The following is a 20,323-nucleotide window of genomic DNA, read 5'->3' on the forward strand; positions in this document are numbered from 1 at the left end:
AAAAATATCCTTCGAATGTGCAATTTCTTAAAAACAAAAAGTCGGACCCATTATTGATTTATTGAAGGATGCTTTGGTAATTTCCTATGATGAATTCGTTTTGTTTGTTTCTTTTAAATTTATTTTACTATACTAAATAATTGTATAAAATATTATGAATCACGATAATTAATTACTTAAATATTTAAAAGATATAAAAATATATAAAAGATCTGATTGACTCTTCAAATTTTACCGGTGACACATAAATTGGGACAAATGAAATAATGTATATTATTTGAAAATTTCTTAGAAAGTGCTATAAATTATAGTAATTAACAGCTACAAATATTTCAAAGACAAAAAAAATTGATTGAATCTCAAAATTTTTTTAGTACTACATAAATTGAGAAAAAAAAATGACCTCTATTATTTGAAAATGCCGTAAAAGTATTACAAATTATACAATAAGATTTAACAATTTAAAATTTTAAAAGACTTTAATGCTTTATACTTATTCTATTTCCACTTTGGACAAAAATATCCTTCTAATATGCATATTTTTTTAACAAAAAGTGGGACCCATTATTGATGTATTCAAGGATGCTTTGGTAATTTTCCTATAATGAATTCGTTTTGTTTGTTGTTCATTTTTTTAAAAAAATAATTGTATAAATTATTATAAATCACAATAATTATTTACTTAAATATTCAAAAGATATAAAAATATGTAAAAGATCTGATTAACTCCTCAAATTTTATCGGTGACACATAAATTAGACAAATGAAATAATATATATTATTTGAAAATTACTTAGAAAGTACAATAATTTACAGTAATTAACAACATAATATTTTAAAGACAAAAAAAGTTGATTGAATCTCGAAATTTTATTAGTACCACATAAATTGAGAAAGAAGAAATAACCTTTATTATTTCAAAATTGCGTAAAAGATATTACAAATCATACAACAATAATTAACAATTTAGAATGTTAAAAGACATATATATTTTTTTTACCATAGTTAACAATAATTAAAAATTTAAACTATTTTAAATTAATATTAAAGTTTGATTAACTCTTTAATTTTGTCTTTGTCACATAAATTGAAACAAAAAATGATACATATTGGGCCCGTGCTAGCACGGGCTCCGATGTCTAGTATATATATAAAGGAGGAACATAGACAAGGTGATGTGGCACCTCTCTATGACCTCCATTCATTTTTTCTTTTTTCTTTTGGGATTTTTAATTGTCTAAATATTTTAATTTATGTTTTATTCTTTATCTATAATCACTTGTAATTAATTTATTAAATTTAATGGTAAAAACAATCCACCCTCCCTCTCCCCCCACGTCTAAGATCATGACCAATTCTTCAACTTTTCATCTTCTCTTTTAATTATTATTTATACTCTTTTATGACATTAAATGTTTTTTTATCTCAAAATCAATTGTGGAGATGAAGTCAATATCTCCTTTCATAGTTACTATAAATCTCTAACTATTTATGTCATGGAGAAATATTTTTTGTTCACCAATTGCTTCCCTTCTGATGGGACTACTTAGGCAGTATTCAGGTACCATTTTATTTGTTTTTGTTTACCAATATTAATATTATATAAGATTTTAATAAATGATATTTTGAATCATATACTTTCATCTTTATCATTTTAGATGATTATATTTTTCAATTGTTCTGCTATTTTGTATCACAATTTCATCATTATCATTTAGATGACTATTTTTTCAATTGGTTTGCTATTTTATAGATTCTTGAATTTTTTTGGAACAAAATATTATATTTGTATAATCGTGTTTTGTCATTTTATCATGTTATCTTATTATATTGCTTTATTCTTGTGTTTATTTCTATTATGATATTTGTTTTTTATTTAAAATTTTGATTTCTCAATTGATGAATTAAATTTCATCTCATGTTATTTTCACATTAATGCATAAAATATCATCTTTTCTAATTTATATTATATTATGTTGTGGATTATCACAATATACATTATTCTACTTCTTATATTAATGTGGATTTTTAGGGATAAGTACAAAAAATTGATGATTATATTGATAAAGTAATGACCCATTTTTTCTATTGACATTTTAATAGCTTTAGTTAATGATAAATGTCATACACAATTTTTCTTGATATTTTGTTTGTTTATAACTTATCCTTACTTTTCTTTTAATACATTCTTTATTTAGACTTCAATTTCTCAATTGATATGCTAATTGAAATTCTTCTTGATTTTAAAAAAAAATTAACCTACATTCAAACATATTACCTTATCTAATTTATATCATATTGTGGGATTTGTCAAAATATGTGCTATTGAACTTCTCTATCAATGTGAAATGATAAGACATAAGTTAAAAGATTCATCGTCTAATATCTTATTTTTATTATTGATAATTTAGTAGCTTTTTTGTATCCATAAAAATCTCGCTATATATTTGGTAAAGTTAGATATAAAAGAGGTGAGGTGAGACATCACTTGGGTCATGATTCATAATTTCATATTCATCTATTTTTTTAAATTCTTTTTCTTTTCTTATTTATACCTCTAGAATTTTTTTAATCTTTAGCATAAAAAAATTAAAAATTTATGTTACAAATTATTCCTTATAAGTTTTTATAACACTAAAGTTTATACCCATAATAACTTGCCTTTTTAAGTTTTATTTATCTTTTATCCTACTTTAGGTGCTTACGACCTTACAGATTAACCATATAACAAATTAAACTCAAAAGGCATATTTCCAAAAAAATTGAAGAAGTCTTAACGATTTCTTCTACAACTAGACGTTTAATAACTTAAAATTTATTCTTTCTTGAATCAATATTATATCATTATGATTCCTGATTATGCTTTATTCTTACTACTTTCATTCTTTTACAAAAATATTTTATATATTATAATGATTCATGATATGATAAATTAGGCATGCAAAAGTAATTAAATTAATTAATCAAATATTGTCATTTGATTTGCAAACTGGGAAGAGTAGTTCACGCTACTAATCATTTATAGACTATGAAATGATATATAAACTTAAAATCATTTGAATTTTAATAATGCTTTTGAGAGTCATATAGAAGAAATTTGAAAAGAGGAGGATGACTATGTAGATTTTTTCACATTTATAATTGTTTGTCACTATATTGACTTTGTTTTCTATACACATGCTTATGTTGTTGATTAATTGCATTTTGATGATTTTTTTTTCATGATATACGAAAGAAAAACATTGTAAAAATATTTTTATATATAGGATCTTAATATTTTTCTTTTATTTAAGACAGTTTCTCTAAGGCAGAAGTTCTGTGGCTATTAATCATGTATTTTTTTATTTAATTTTTAGTATTTTTTCTTCAACAAGATCATTAACAATTGCATTTGCATGAGAAAATGACATATTATAAGCATTTATTTTATTTATCACTTAAAGCGTATATATTTTTTTACCTGATAACTAAGTGGTTTTTATACTTATTACTATATCATAACTCTAGAAAAGAACGCAGTTAGATGGATAAAAGGATATTAACGTTCAATTATTAATACTTCAATATAAAAGAAAAGGAACGAGATAATTAAATTGTGTCAATCAAGGAATTGTTTCCTTTTTCGATGAAGCTAATACCTCAAGAAGAAATTTAAAATATAGTTAAAGTGAGTTAGAATTTAATATTTAATTTATTTGAATTTGAAGATCGAAATTAACAATATTTAAAAAAAATCATGAATCTAATACCTTTTCGCACCGCGTTAAGCGCGGACATGTTTACTAGTTCATTATAAACTAAACAACTTATTTTTCTAAAAACTAATGCAGTAACTAAAAGGAAATTTCAACACTCCTCTTTTGCTTCAGTCACTGTAATTGAAAAAATGTCCCTCCTCAATTTCTACTTTGAAAGTTGTTGTTTGATTCTTTTCATTGTTTTTAAACTTGCAAAATTTCTTCTTTTGATTCTGTGCTATCGTGACATTGTCTTGTGTAGTAGTTTATTTGAAAGTGCTTTAATCTGAGCTTTTGTAGAATTTGCAGGGAGAGGTTGTGAGAGCTTTTCTTCCATCACAACATCACATATCACATATGCTTCAAAATATGATTTTATTCTCACAGATAAAATTTAATAATTTTCGTGTGAAAATTTTTGGGGCACAAAGAGAGACTGCTATTTGCCATTATTTTTGGTTAAAAGTTGATTTAGAAAAGCCTGTGTGTTGAAAAAAACACGAGTTGAAAATAGTAGTCATGATGAGTTAAAAGGATTGAAAAATAGCCTTTGCGGGTTAAAAATAGTATGATAGTTCTTTGAAAGATTTCACAGATTCCGTAAGATCAATGGAGCTCTTGATACCACATTTGGTGTTTTTTAAAAATGGGTCTGCAAAAGGGGGTTGAAAATATCTCTCTTTGGATTGAAATTGCTTTCAACGACATTCAATAATTTTATTAAGCATTAAGGGCTTTAAATAGCTAACATAAAAAACATAATATGCATAATTTGAAATTTAAAACAATCTAAAATATCTCAACAATTCAAACAACCTAAATAAAATTCAAAATTCAAATTCATTATAAACTAAATTACTTATTTTGCTAAGAACTACTACAATAACTAAAAACAAACTTCAACAGACAAGTCAATAATCTAATAAACTTATTTTCTGCTACAATGACAATTCACCATATTTTTAAGTTTTAAAGTATTTTCATCAATACCAATTTGATTTTTAAAAAGGGTCAAAATGACGTATTAAAAATAATTTTAAAATACTCTTCTTTCACCTATTAGGTTAAAAAAATATATTATGTTTTCACATAACAGCTACTACAATCTAATATGATATATATAAGTTTTTAATTAAAAATGTGACACTATTTTATTTATCCTCATATAATTAAACCTAAATCTAAACACAATCCAACTCAGAAACTCAAATCCATTTGTCAAAGATCCGACATATCTTTCTCCCACTCATCAATAATATTAATCTTAATAACTAATTTTAATACTAAATAATTTGTTTTATTCATTTCTAATACAAAATTCAATATGTAACCCTTAAAATGACAAAAAGTTTATGTTGAAACCAAATCTTTGGAGGTAAAACTTTAACATTTTATTTTGAAAATCTCAGCCACATTAATGTAAGAAATTTCCAAAAAAAATAATTCATGCCAAATGAAGGATAAAAATAAAAGAATATTTTAAAAATAGTTTTAAAGATTGAATAATTAAGTTAATTTGAAATATAAAAAATGTATCAACTCAAAATTTAACAAATAAAAAGATATTGAGTTACTAAATATTTTAATTGGTTAACGTTTTACTGAGCATCCATCCAAAAATTATCAATTTCCCAAATTCACTGCCCATTACGGCGTTACCACCACTACCGCTCAATCTAGCGGCGGCGTTACCACCACTCCCGCCCAATCTAGCGGCCGCGTTACCGCCACGATACCACCACCACCGGTATAAATTGAATTTCAAGGTAGCTGGAAAAATATCGCTGCACCCATTATCTTTTTTTTTCTCTGAGAGTAGTGTATAGCAAGCCTAATTTTTATATATAGAGAGAGTTACGGTCAGAGGCATCTGCCGACTGCTAGATGCACTTCTCTTCTTCTATGTCGAGTTGATTGCTCATGATTTTTAGCAAATATTGTTTTAGGTATTGATTGTGGGAAGCATACTTGCTTCTTCAAGTTGAAGTTACAATGATGATAGGAACTGTTTGTTCAAGGAGAAGTATATCCACATTTTCTTGTTTATGTCAGAGAATTAAGCAGACAGGTGAGTGTGTTGCTTCTACTTCTTCCTGTGAACTATATTATTCATTTTGTTTGTTGATTCAGGAAAGAGTTGTATATAGTTTTAGGATGCATAAAAATAGATCAATGTTCTATTAGATTCCAACTTTGGTATAGTTTTTGATTGCCCTGGAAAATTTGAAGCTACTATGTGATGCACATACTGGGATTTTTCATGGCATGTATAACTTGTAGAAAAAAAACCTCTTTTTCCCCAAATGCACAAAGATAGTGAATGGTAATACCGTAATAGCCTTTTTTTTGTTTATGTTGCAGAAAGTGATATTGTTAAAATATTTGAAATCTCAAGGCCTAAGGCTGAAACAGAAGGTATCCAAGAGACGAGACCACCCTTAAGAAGGGGTTCTGTAAGGATATTGGATGAGAGGTTCATCAGGATTCTGAAGATATTTAAGTGGGGTCCTGATGCTGAAAAGGCATTGGAGGTGCTAAAGTTGAAAGTAGACAATGAATTGGTTCGAGAGGTTATGAAAATAGACATGGAGGTCAATGTGAAAATTCAGTTTTTTAAGTGGGCTGGTAAAAGGAGGAACTTTGAACATGATTCTACTACTTACCTGACTTTGATTCGATGTCTTGAAGAAGCTGGGCTGACAGGTGAAATGTGGAAGACAGTGCAAGAAATGGCACGGAGTACATGTGTTATTACTCCTGCCGATCTCTCCGAGACTGTGAGAATTTTTGGCAGGGCAAAAATGGTAAACAAAGCACTATCAATATTTTACCAGATTAAAGGTCGCAAGTGCAAGCCAACTGCAACCACTTACAATTCCATTATTTTGATGCTGATGCAAGAGGGCCAACATGAAAAAGTTCATGAGCTTTACAGTGAAATGTGTAATGAGGGCAACTGTTTCCCTGATACAGTAACCTACAGTGCTCTTATATCATCCTATGCAAAGTTAGGTCGTGATGATTCTGCTATTAGGTTATTTGATGAAATGAAGGACAATGGTTTACATCCCACTGCAAAGATATATACAACCTTGTTAGCAGTTTACTTCAAAATGGGTAGGGTCGAATTGGCTTTAGCATTAGTCAATGAGATGAAGAAGAATGCTTGTGCCCCAACTGTGTATACTTACACTGAATTGATAAGAGGGCTTGGTAAAGCTGGTAGAATCGAGGAGGCGTATTCTATATTTCTGTCCATGCTAAAAGAGGGATGTAAGCCGGATGTTGTGTTGATAAACAATGTGATAAACCTTCTAGGAAGGGGAGGACGTATAGGTGATGCTTTTAAATTGTTTAATGAAATGGAGTCATTAAACTGTAAACCGAATGTTGTGACGTATAATACTGTTATAAAATCCCTGTTTGAGTCGAAAGCGCCAATATCTGAGGTTTCATCTTGGTTTGACAGAATGAAAGCAAATGGTGTTGCTCCAAGCTCTTTTACTTATTCAATACTTATTGATGGGTATTGCAAGAAAAATAGAGTTGAAAAAGCCTTAGCTTTGCTTGAGGAGATGGACGAGAAGTGCTTTCCTCCTTGTCCAGCTGCCTATTGCAGCTTGATCAATAGCCTTGGAAAAGCAAAACGCTATGAAGCTGCAAATGAGTTGTTTCAAGAACTAAAAGAGAGTTGTGGATCTAGCAGTTCTCGGGTATATGCTGTAATGATAAAGCACTTCGGGAAATGTGGCCGTTTGACTGAGGCTGTCAATCTTTTCAATGAGATGCAAAAGCTGGGATGTTCTCCGGATGTATATGCACACAATGCACTCATGTCCGGGCTGGTGAGGTCAGGTATGCTAGATGAGGCTTTTTCCATGTTTCGTAGTATGGAAGAAAATGGTTGTGCTCCCGACTTAAACTCATTTAACATAATACTAAATGGTTTGGCCAAGACTGGTGACCCACAGCGAGCGATCGAAATGTTTACAAAAATGAAAAATTCAACAATTAAACCTGATGCTGTCTCTTACAACACCATTCTTGGTTGCCTAAGTCGTGCTGGGATGTTCGAGGAAGCTGCAAGACTGATGAAAGAGATGCGTGCCAATGCTTTTGAATATGATCTTATTACATACTCGTCAATACTTGAAGCAGTCGGTCATGTTGATGAGGATGGTACATGTCAGACTTCATGAGGGAGCTTTGGTATGGGAGATTCTTCTAGTTAGTGCTTTTCTTTATTTACACTATTTAGTACATGGGAACCGTTTAAATCATCTTGGCCTGGCAGTATACGCAGCTTTATGTATCGTTTTAGGATGCTCTAGTAAAATTGAGTGGCAAATAATTGCAGCATTTTGGTTATTCTCCCTGCTGGATGCTGGTGTTGGCTTCTGCAGATATGTGATTGAATTTTCACTTTGGGGTAAGGGTTTGAAGTGGTATGTTAAGTACACATATTACCATGTGCACGGAATCTTCCTCCTGTTTTCTCAAATCACTGAGTGGAATTAGGCTTGGCAGCACCCTGTAACAAAAGACAAAGGATGGTTAGCTTTTGGCAGTTGGACCTGATCAGTTTCCTTTTGTTTCATGATTCTCTCTGTCGTAAATATATCTAATTCTGTCTGTGGGTACGTGAGTTACAAAATTTCCATTAGTGAGTGTTTCTTCTACCTGTTGGTAGTTCCTTTGTTCTAAGAAGTGAGAACTTGCTTTGAGAAACTGTGGTTCTGGCCTTATATAAAAAATTCCTTTGGGAAGGAGGAATGGGGAGAAGGTAAGTTTCACTTGTCCTCTGCATCGGATATTTTTCACCAGAATTCCACTGCTTTGTGCTCCTGGATATTTAACATCTGCTCTTTCTATCTCCTTAGAGTGTGCCAAAAACTATTTTATATGGGCTTTGGTGTTTCTCAAAGATTCAATGAAGTTCATTTTTTTCCTTACTTGACCCCTGTGGCTACATGGAGGCTGGAGCTAGCAATCCTTGCCCTTCTATCGGTTAAGTAGATCATTGTGACCCTTCTTGCTGCAGTTTCTGAAGCTAGCGAGCTTCTATGATCAATTTACTCATAATCATGTTGAGAAATTTCAAATGTCAAGGATTGTCTACCCTCCCTTTCTCCTCTCTCAAAATGACCAGGGTTTAACTATTGCTTCCTACAAGTGAAATTCTCCAGTAACCTTTTGGTCCACTCCAATTTCAGGTCTAGAATGAGACAGGATTAGGAGGCATCAAGATCACTCATCCTGCTCATCTTCTATTCGGTTGCCAAAAGGTATGGTTGGGATGATTTTACCAATAAAAAAAGTATATCATGAATTCATGATGGTTCATCCAAAAATCCCTTTTGTCCCAATATAATAGATTAAAATTATGGTGGGGAGGTGTGATAAATAATCCAAGGAAATGAGCTTTTTGAAATAGAAATTCTCGAAGATCAATATGTAAACTTTAGTCATCAAAAAAGATCAATATGTAAACTTAAATGTGAAATTATGAAAACAACACTTCAATGTTTTTACCTAAAGCTTTATTTGCTTTGAACAAATTATTTTTGTTGTATATTTAAGACATCTTAGGTTTTTACTGTTCTATTTCTAATATTTTACGTTGGTTTAGTTAGTATTTTATTATGTTCTGGTGTGTTAACCTTATTTTTAAAATTAATTTAGATTATTTATACCCTCTTTATGCAGTTTCTCAGAACCAAATGTAATGCAAATTGCAATACTTAACTATATCATTTCGGTAATTCAAGTAAACTCTATTATTTATGTGCATTTTGGTGAAGTGTTGTTTATCTATCCTTGAGATAAATGTCTTTACCTAAAAGGCATTGCTTTTCTCAGTCATTCTCTTTGTGTTACATAGCTGTTTGTATTATCATCTGGGTTAAATTTCAGGACCATTTGTACACGCCCTCTTTAGGTTTGAAAATGAACACCTACTTGATATGTGAAACTGACAGACATCTTTGCTCTAATTTAATGGGTTAATTGATTATTTTTGGAAAGTTAATTATTTTAATTGAATTTATATGATAAACTAAGCTCCAGTTGGACATGGTTTAGGGTTGATGATGCCATCAAAATTTGTCGAGATATTGCTAACCACCTCAGAGATGTATAACTTGGTAGACTTCCCTGTTCCTCTTCTTTCTTCAGCTGGTAAATGACTCTAAGAGAACAAATCAAAATTATATCATTTGGAGAGAGTACATGATAGGACTAATTACCTTTAGCTCAGCATAAGTTGAAAAAAAATAAAAACCTACTCCGCTTGTAGCTTTTTTGCCAGAAGTGCAGGTCTCTCAAAGGGGTTCATTAATGATGGGAGATCATGAAGAGTTACCACTTGGTGTTGCTAATGGTAGTGGCTGTTACTGAATTGGGAACATTCATAGAATGAAGGGAAGACAGTGGAGGAACAAATATGATGTGAAAAGGGATAAAAAGAGAGAAAATGAAACAAGAGGAAAAGATGAAAGTGAGAACAGAAAGAAAGGAGAGGAAACAAAATGGACTAAAGAAATGAAGAGCAGGTTTAAATCAAGGTGGGGGATGTAGCTGGGTGGTATCTTTTTATCCATGCCTTGGTTGGCTTAGAGCTTCACCACTGATACTTAGGTACTATGTTTCTTAAGCTTGAAGATACTTATCAACTGAATCTATTTCTTTCGAAAGATAATTGGATAAATGATGGGTAAACTAGTAAAAGGTTTCTCAATGACAACATTATTTTGTTCCACTTCCACTGTTAAGTCATGGAGGTGTCTGTCTTTCTCAACCAGAAGGAAGGTCTATTTCATTTCGCCAAAACTAGAGTGCAGGTCCTTATATTTTCCCAGTTCATACTTCTGATACTGAATGCCAGACTTTTTGCCATGGTTCTCTAATCTATGCTGGTGGGATGTTACCCTTGTGTGCAATTTGTATTAAACTGAAATGGAAATGCCATTGATTTTGTTGTCAGATCAAGAAAATAATATGATGTATTTCTTTTGCAGGATAACCCACTGGTGTTGGCTGCCATAATTGTTGCATCTGGTGTAGAATTTTCCTCATCATCCAAACTGCAAAACTATGTGCATTATACAGTGCATAATAGTCCCTTGAAGCCAGCAACACTGCATCACCATACTGAAACTCATGTATATTTAGGCATAGCCACCAGTTTGAAACCAAAGTTATTCTTGTTTTACACAACTATTGCGCAAGGATGAAGACGCTGGCCTTATCCATGTTGAGGTTCAACTATTGATACAGATATTGTCAATTGGGATGCATGTCAGGTCTTATTGTCTCAACATATAACAAGCTGACCAATTGCCACAAATCTCTTATCAAGAGAGCTACCATATGTTGTGTGGGTATCACCAAGGAATGCTTAAATGTAACAATCTTTTTTGATAAGTTGCTTAAATGTACTAACGTTACAGGGAACTCTTTAAGTTATGTTCACCAGGGAAAGTCTGTCCTTTTGAGAATATTGAAGGCAATAATTTTGATATTGGGAATACATGTAACAATTGTATATAAAAACACTCACTTTGAATTTACTGTAATATTTCGAATATCTTGTTGATAGGTGTGTGGTTACAGTTAGAAACGTCTCCAATTGCAGCTTCTGTTATAACCACCAGAAGCCTTTAGATGGAAAATAGCAGCACATACTAGTGTTAGTATATTGTAGTATGGAGGATGATCTAAACATAACATTAATGAAAAATGTGAAATGAGCAGACATTGCTTTGTTTGCTCAAAAAGTGAAGTTACTTGTGGTAGAGTTTGTACATCAAGCTCAACAGAGGAGCCTAATATGTGAAGAAACATCACAAATGGCTTCTCTATTTTTTCTTTGGTTTTCCTGTGAATATTCACCAAGGTGTTTAGCTCATACAATACACAAACACAAAATGACTGGATATTAAGACCAAAACCTATCAACTCTAAATCATGGATTCATCGCTGCCCACGGAAGTCGCACCCACTGGCTTTGCCGCCTCCTCTTACCAGAACTTTAATTCCAATATCTTAAGAAAATTCTGATGGGTTTCTGTGATTGAACTCGAGTAAGTTCTAAACCACTAAACAGCTATAGAGTATTGGATAAGAGTGGATTAGGTTAACAGACGATTCCTGCAGTTGTGATCTCCATAATGTTATTATTGACTGCTGAAACTACATCCAGATACATTCTTACATCACATTAAGTTGTCTTGCATATAGCCATCAATGGTGAGAAACTAAAATGCAAGATATAATACAACAATGGAAAATAGCCAACATAGAACGAATAGAGAGATAATCTGGCTAATCATCCACTAACATTTTCAGCAGACATGTCGTTCTCTTCATCATTTCCTTGACGTATTCTTGCAATTTCTGCCTGAGCTCTCTCCATAATCTGCCTCTTTTGGAGTTCCAATTCTCTGTGGAAGTCCATCCTCATTTTCTCCAGTTCCATCATTTGCTGTCTCTTGCTATTCTCAATCTTCACATATATCTCACTAAATTTATGGATAGAATCTGCAATTAATTTGAAAGAATGTCCATTCCCATTCCCATTCCCATTCCCACCTGGTTGTACATTTCTTGATCTTTTTGGTGGAAGATCCTCTGAACCATCCTCCTCACCATCAGCAGATTCTGAGTTAGCAGGACTGTCCCTCATCTCATCCAAGCCATTAGCACGATTCAGATAAGTTTTTGGGCTCATGAAAACATACTCTCCAGAGTCCATTCCACATGAAACACCAGTTTTCTGGGGAGTTGATGTTAGTAACATGTCCATCTTTTTGAAGTACACCCACTTGCTAGTGGTACTGCTAGTCTCTGCAAACTTCATCTTCTCCTTTTTGTATTTCTTTTTCAGAGTATCCAAACGGTTACGACATTGGGTGTCTGTCCTCTCAAGTTTGGACCCCCGTGACACTCTCTCTGCAACTTCTTGCCATTCCTCTGATCGAAGACTCTTCCTCCCATGCCGAACAAACCTAGTACCCCAAGCATCAAGCAAAATGAATGTCTCATGTTCAGACCAATCTGAAAGTGGATTCCTACCACCAAATGAAGGCTTAGGAGCAGTTGCTGCTGTAGTAGATGGTGGTGGTACTCGAGGTGCAAACTCATAACTTGATAACAAGCTCTTTAACTTCCTCTTCTTTTGATGCCTCTGTGAATCTCCATACTCATCATCATCATCATCATCGTCATCAAACACATCTTTCCCTATCCGCTGGACACCATTTTCTTCGCCATCATCATCTTCTTCTTCTTCTTCGCCATCAACTTCTTCATCATCAACTTCTTCATCATCATCCGCCTCCTCCACATACTGATTGTCGACATGCCTTGAATAAGAAGTGTCGTGAACAGGAAGCTTCTGGCGATTGGATGACTCATAACCCTGGTTCAAGCCATAAGGGTTGGGTGGATATCTCCCATTATCCTCAATGTCATCCATTGAAGCACAACAAACCAAGTGTCTACTACTACAACACACTAATACCTAGAGAGAGTCTAAGTTCAAATTCCAAGCACAACGTTTTCTTGATCAATTTCGGTCCATTTTAACTCCAAATTAACACTTTATTTCTAGCAACTAGATGAACACGTTTCTCCATCATATTTATACCATCACAAAAACCTAATTCAAAAAAATCAATCTCAGATACAGGCAAAATCCCTTTATCTAATTCAAGAAAATATGCCTACAACAACCCAAAATCCAAACAGAAACTTCTCACATACAATTGACAACCTTTATCAAATTCAAGCAATATGCCTACAGCAACCCAAAATCCAAACAGAAACTTCTCAGATACAACTGAAACCCTCCATCAAATTCAAGAATATATGCCTACAGAAACCCAAAATCCACACAAAAACTTCTCAGACACAATTCAAAGGAAAACCCTATAATCCTTTACCTCAACAAGGGGGGAATTTATACTCAAACAGCCTTAAAACTGGAAACTTAATCAAACCCCTAAACAACTCAATACACATCCCAAAAAAAACAAAGAACTTATCAGTTTCCAATCAGAAGAGATACCCTGCTGTTTAACTCCCTTACTTCAAGAAATGATTTTTTTTTTTTTTGGTTTGAGCAAATCAAACACCTTAACAACCAAAATCCATCTAAAAATCAAGAACATCCAACAGATTAAGTTCCAATAAATAAAAAAAGAACACCCTTTAACTCCCTTACCTCAAAAAAGGGAATCTTGTTGAAATTGCCTTAAAAGTTTGAAACTTTGAGGGAAAATCAAACAGGTAGCAAGAACAAATTCAAGAAAACTTTAAGGATCTAAGACTGTTAAAGGATTACATGAAAATAAAAAAAAATGAAAATTTAGTAGGGTTCATCTTCTGGGGTAGCAAAGATGAGAGAGAGAGAGAGACGCAAAAATCAGGTGAGAGTGCAACCACCAAAGTTGCTCAAGTGCGCCGAGTGTGATTTTTCCTTCCGGCTGCTTTTGGGGTCCATCAACAGCACGGGTGTAAGGACATGTGTCCTAACATTATTAGGGCCAACTATTTATTTTATTGAAAATTTAAAGAGACATGGCCAACTGACGCCTGACCTACTATCGGATTCTCAACTACACATTTGAGAATCCTATTATCTAGGGGTGTGTATATCCAAATTAATAAGATATTTTTATAGGTTTTGGACCTTAATGGTTCGATTTTCAGTTTACCCGATAAGAAGATGTTTGTAAAATAATATATGACTTCTCCAATAATTTGACAGGACAAGACAATAATATAATTTTACAGAACGCTCATAAAATAAAAACAATAATAACTAACATGAAAATGACTATACAAGTGCACCACACAGAGAAATTAAGAATATGGTTCTTACTTTAGATTTTGATGTTTTGTATAACGTGAAGTTGTGAGCTCAAAGTCAGTGTAAAGTGTGAATTAAACGCTAATGAGTAAAGACAATAATCAATAAGATACTGAGATCAATATTTAATAATTATGTATGGATAGAGTAGTAAATTACTACCGTCTTAATGAGTTATCGGTTTACCCAATATTTAAAATCAATATCGAACCGATAACCTGATATTTTTTTTAAGAAAATCGTTAACTCAATAACCCAATAACAATAAATCAATAACATTTTGTCAAGCCCTAACCTACATCATGAACGTGGTCGGCACTCGAGAACCATCGTTGGTCTCCAAGCGAATCCTTGCTCTGACTCACTATTCAGCGAAAGACTTACTCAAACAAAATAGGACTTTCAATTGCATAATTAAAGTTTAAAGTCTAAGTCAAACTCAAATCAATGAACATATAGAAATACTTATGAAGTTAATATCAATTGTCTCAAAATATCTCAATAATAAAGAGACTCCTCAACGTATAACTATCTACGAAGCCTCTAATTACTAAGATAGATGTCGGGACAGGACCCCAGACAACTTTAAACAAAACAAGAGATAACTATGAATCCTTCCGAAAAGCAAGAAGGCTCACCAAAGCTAGCTGGAGTGCAAATGGTATCAACGAAGTGCTTGTTAATGATCCTGAACACCTGTATCTGCATCATAAAAAAATGCAGGTCGAATGACGTCAGTACATTGAATGTACGAGCATGTAAGGGGAAAACTGAAAGCATATGCATCTGAAATAACAAGGCAAAAAGATATACTCACCTCAACTCAACTCCAATACAAAATCAACAATGATAAATGCAATATTTAAAACATTATAAAATAGGAGATCTAGCAATGATGTATAAAAATACAACAAGATTTTCTTTACTCTTAGTTAGGAGATTCTCTAACTGACAACCATCACTATGAGCTACATGATGATACAACGTCTCACCCACGCTGTCAGAACTGTCCTAACCCTTTCCGGGGTATAGAACACCTCAACTAAGTGGATCCACTAATTAAGCTATGCTTAAAAGTAATACGGAGTTGTCTAAAAAGTATGATCTTTTACCCATATTGGTTACATTGTTTATGAGGAATGTGAGTTGTCTGAACTCATCTCCATATTGGTGCTCAATACTACTACCAATAATATATAAACTGATGCTCAAATGTATAAAACATAACTCTTTCTCAATTTGAGATAATTACTCAAAAGATCTTCTTAAAAGAGGTAATACTCTGAAATAATCTCTGAACTCACAAACTCATTTAGAAATAAATGTTTCTCTCTTTTTAAATGTAAAAGTGTTATATTTGGGAATACTTAATTCCCTTATACTCTTTTTCAATCATGAATACAACTATTCTCATTCTCATACTTACTTTCTCAAGACTTAGTTCATAATTATTGTTGATTACAAAAGAATTCTCAATTTGACTCAAAAGACCTCTTGAACTTTCCTCTTAATTTTACTTCAATTTGAAATGTAAATTAAGACATGGACATGTGGGATCTCTCAAGGATTAATGGAGACTTTAGAAGCTAATACAAAGAAGCGAACGTATTCACGATTCAAAGGAACACGTTCGGAATGAAGCACGAAAAGGAAAAAATACCAGGTGACCCTGGTGTAACAGTGGCGCTCGCGCCAGACCCAATTTATTGGGGTTGGGTTTGGGCGCACTGATGACGCGTCACCCCAGACCTCAATTGATTGGGGTTAGGTTTGGGCGCACTAATGATGCGTCGCCCAGACCTCAATTTATTGGGGTTGACTTTGGGCGCACTGCTGGCGCCCCGCCCCAGCCCCTCCCTATGTTTTCGACAAATTTTTATGCTCAAATTATGGTCCTAAATCATAAAGAATCAAGTGATTTCTTCCAAACTCTTTTTAATTCATAAACCCAACATGAATCCATAGAAATTTTACACAATTCCTATTAAGAATCACAACTCATACTCAAGATCATCAACTCAAAAAACTCAAAACCTCCATTATTAAAGGATAAAGCTCCAACCAAGAACTACTCAAGAATCTCTCAATAAATGATTTCATGGACGAATTCATGGATGAATTAAATGTATGGTGTGAGGAAGAACAAGTCCATCACTGTGGGAAGTCTTACATACCTGGAAAGAACGATGTTCTTGGCGAATTCCACAAATCTTGATGAACGCTAGAAACTTAGCCTTTTTCTCCTCTTGAAATCTCGCTCTAAATCCCTAAGTATTTAGGAACGTGAATAGGTGATTTAGAATCTGACTAAACCCTTAATTGGGTCAGGAAAAACGTGCTAAGACAAGTGTGAAAAAGGAAAAGACAAAAATACCCTTTCCTAAAACGGATGAAATGCCTTAAATGGAGAGGCTTCAACTAGATTAGGTGCCCACACGACCCGATGGGTTGGGTTCAACTAGATTTGAATCCTAACAAAAAAATAATACTAGAATCATATTTCACTAAATTGTCTTAGATATTTTTGTTATTTTTTTAAAAAAATTAGTTCATAATATTAATGGAGTCATATATTTATATAAGTTTTTTTTTTTGAAAATATATTATTGTATCAAAATCGATGATTCTTTTCAGTGGCCCAAGTCAGGATTGAAGAGTTTATTATCATAGAGGGCTTATTAATTTAGTGAATATCTATTGTATTTACTTTCCTTTCAAGTCTAGAATTTACATTAATCGCAAAATATTTAGTTTCCTTTAAATTTAATATCTATAAGGAAAATAACATATATATTTTCAATTTTCTTATCTTTAGTTGTTTATAAATAAGGATGTACTTTTCTGTAACACCTCAAACTTTGAGAAAGGCTAAAGAGGGCTTACAGGCAAGTCCACAAATTCAAAATGAACCATGGAACCTTCATAGAACCCTAAACGGTTCGTTTATGGGTCCACGACCCGTTTAGGGGAGGTAGCCTAACCATCCGGGACTGCCAGGATTTGAGTCACCATAACGGGATCCTAGACGGCCCGTGTTGACTTGTACGGACCGTTTAGGGATCCTTGTAGGTCACCCGTCAGCTTTTAAGTTAATGTCAATTCTTTAAATATGAGAATGATTTTGGATATAAATTAAGGTCACTAGAATCCACTTGCACAAAGTTTAGTTGAAAGCTTTCTTACGGATTGAGTTTTAATATAAGATTTTAGTTAGGTCAACTTCAAATGACCATATGTCTCAACATATAATGAATTAGGTGGACTACGACCTATCAAATTAAAGTTTTATGAGTCCTCTTTCCAACTCCACCAAGTTTGCTCCATTTTGAGTTCGAAGTAAAAAATTATGCTCATTTTAGTGAAACCTTGTTAGGTAGTCGAAGTTTCACATACGATGTTACGGATGGTGAGGTATTTCACGGACCGTGGAGCCCTAAAAGATCCGTGTAGCCTTCCTATTATGGCACTCCATCATCTTTTAAGTTAGGGTCGTTTTGGTCTTTTCCTTATGTGTTTGGTACTTAAGCTATGTCATTTTAACCCCTATTTCAAGTCTAAACCATGATGTTTTCACCTAGTTAAGAGCTTAGAAAGCGTTAATCAGTTCTTTTACATTCATTAACACTTCAAGTTAAGGTTCCAAAAGGAGAAAAGTTAGGGTTTCGAGAGTTCTTCAAGCTTCATCGATTTCGCCAAGAACTTTATTCTTTCAGGTATGTAAGACTATCATAGTGTTGGACTAGTTCGTCCTCACTCCCTATATCCACTTTCAAATCAGTAAAAATGTAATCTAGAGTTCTATTCTTAGATTTGAGTATTCTCGAGATGAGTTGATGTTGAGTTCTGGGTTCTTGAGTTCCCGATTCTTATAATTGAAATTTAATTCCTAATTATTGAATTTTTGTATATTGTGTATTGAGATTATTGATTTGATTATTCATGTCTATTTATCAGCTTGAACCCTATTCCTGAATATTCATGGAGTCCTTATTGAGAATCTTTTAAACAAATCATAATTGTTTTAAACTTAGTTTTTGAGTGAGTAAAGAGGAGTTTGAGAAAGAGTTTTAACCAAGATTTGAGCAAGAGTATAAGAGAACTAAGTATACCTAAATGTATCACTTTTTACATTTAGCAAAGAGAAATCTTGTTTTCTAAATGAGCAATGAGTTCATAGATATTTTAGAGCAGTTACCTCTTTTAAGAGGATAGTTTGAGCAATTATCTCAAACCAGAGAAAGAGTATGTTTATACATTTGATCATGAATATATATTTATTGGAAGTAGTATTGAGCACCAATATGGGGATGAGTTCAGACAACTCAAAATTCTCATAAATCATGTCTGCTAACATGAGTAAAAGGATCATACTTTTTAGACGAATCCTTATAGCTAAGTGAATCCACTTAGTTGAGAGGTTCTATATCCCAACACAGTATAGGCTAATTTTGGCAGTGGGCAAGACGTTGTATCATCACGTATCTCATAGTGATGGTTGTCGGTTAGAGATTCTCCCAGTTGAGTTAAAGTGTATTTTTAATATATCACTTATTATGTTGAGTTCAGAGATGAGTAAGTATTTTGTAAAGCTTTAACTGATTTAACTTCTTTATTTATTTACATTCAGCTTGAGTATATTTTTATCTTTTGCAGTCCTTACATTCAATTATTTCTCTTCAGCTATATACATACTCGTACATTCAAATGTACTAATGTTATTCGATCTGCATCTTTTTATGATGCAGATACAAGTGTTCAAAATCATCAACATGCACTTCGTTATGATCACTTTACACTTCACCTAGCTTTTGGGGGGCCTCCTTGCATTCTAGATGACTTCACATTTACTTTCTAGTTAGTAGTTTTGAGATATCGTGAGTCTTGTCCCAACATCCTTCTTTAATAGTAGATGCTTTATAGATAGATAGAGTCAAGGTATCTCTTAGTATTTACTTTCCTTTGAGTTGTTCTACAAACTATAAGTATTGTTATTGAGTATTTACCAGACTTTATAAGATGGATTTGAGTTTAACTAATTTAATTATGTTTTGAGCCTATCATTGCTTGAGTAAGTCTTCCGCTAAGTAATCAGCCATGCCAAAGATTCGCTTGAAGACCAGCAATGGTTCTTGAGTGTTGTCCACGTCCAGGATGTAGACTCGGGGCGTGATATTTTTTATTTGAATTAATACAAGAATCAATAAAGAGTTATCATTCATTCTCTCTTCATATTTTTTCTCTAATTATTGATACATAAATTATGAAGAATTAATACTTATATAGTCAAAAGAAATTACTGATAAACATTCCATTCAAGAAGTTCATAACATACTCTCAAATATTTTAAATTATATTATTTCTTTCATTTTATTTTAAGCATCTAATAAGATTTTAAATACTCAGTAAGAAAACATTGAGAATGAAACAAATTTATTAATCTTTTTTTTTTAATTGAGAAATGCTATTGAAAAATGAGAACTATTAATTATTATTTTTTACCTCTTTGATAGCAAAAGTAACACTGAAAAATAAAGTAATTTGTTGTGTCTTAACTTTCTGAAGTAATTATTATCTTAAAATAATTTCTTGAACTAAGCAGATACTACTACTTCAAATATGACTGAGGGAGTATTAAACTAGCATTCCTACCCCTTTTGTTTAATTCTTTGTAATCCATTTCTTGTCAACCCAATTTTAATTTTTCAAAATAAGGGCT

The 20,323-nt window shown here is 32.7% G+C and overlaps 2 protein-coding genes across 5 annotated transcripts; one reads left to right on the top strand and one right to left on the bottom strand.

Annotated features, from left to right (window-relative positions):
* Positions 1–5,338: 5,338 nt before the first annotated feature.
* On the top strand, positions 5,339–11,833 carry LOC125861695 (pentatricopeptide repeat-containing protein At3g16010). Of its 4 annotated transcripts, none has more exons than XR_007445974.1 (4): positions 5,339–5,805; positions 6,099–9,022; positions 10,053–10,373; positions 10,754–11,833. XR_007445974.1 is itself a non-coding variant. In XM_049541545.1 (3 exons), the coding sequence occupies exons 1-2, from the start codon at positions 5,730–5,732 to the stop codon at positions 7,934–7,936; spliced, it is 1,914 nt and encodes a 637-aa protein (XP_049397502.1). In that variant the 5' UTR covers positions 5,339–5,729; the 3' UTR covers positions 7,937–7,946; positions 10,754–11,833. The 4 variants fall into 4 exon arrangements, 1 of the variants encoding a protein (XP_049397502.1); XR_007445973.1 differs by lacking the exon at positions 10,053–10,373 and having other exon boundaries at positions 5,339–5,503; positions 5,684–5,805; XR_007445972.1 differs by lacking the exon at positions 10,053–10,373.
* A 62-nt stretch (positions 11,834–11,895) lies between these two features.
* On the bottom strand, positions 11,896–14,211 carry LOC125861697 (trihelix transcription factor ASIL1-like). Its single transcript, XM_049541546.1, has one exon. It carries the CDS (start codon positions 13,210–13,212, stop codon positions 12,064–12,066), a length of 1,149 nt encoding a protein of 382 aa, XP_049397503.1. The 5' UTR covers positions 13,213–14,211; the 3' UTR covers positions 11,896–12,063.
* Between the last annotated feature and the right edge of the window lie 6,112 nt (positions 14,212–20,323).

The sequence above is a fragment of the Solanum stenotomum genome, chromosome 4, assembly GCF_019186545.1.
Source record: "Solanum stenotomum isolate F172 chromosome 4, ASM1918654v1, whole genome shotgun sequence".
NCBI classification, from domain to species: domain Eukaryota; kingdom Viridiplantae; phylum Streptophyta; class Magnoliopsida; order Solanales; family Solanaceae; genus Solanum; species Solanum stenotomum.

Bases quoted from the DNA above. Each gene is read 5' to 3' on its own strand.
- LOC125861695 (XM_049541545.1), top strand. From the start codon at position 5,730: ATGATGATAGGAACTGTTTGTTCAAGGAGAAGTATATCCACATTTTCT. The intron at 5,806-6,098 runs GTGAGTGTGTTG...TTTATGTTGCAG, and splicing joins TCAGAGAATTAAGCAGACAG to AAAGTGATATTGTTAAAATA.
- LOC125861697 (XM_049541546.1), bottom strand. From the start codon at position 13,212: ATGGATGACATTGAGGATAATGGGAGATATCCACCCAACCCTTATGGC.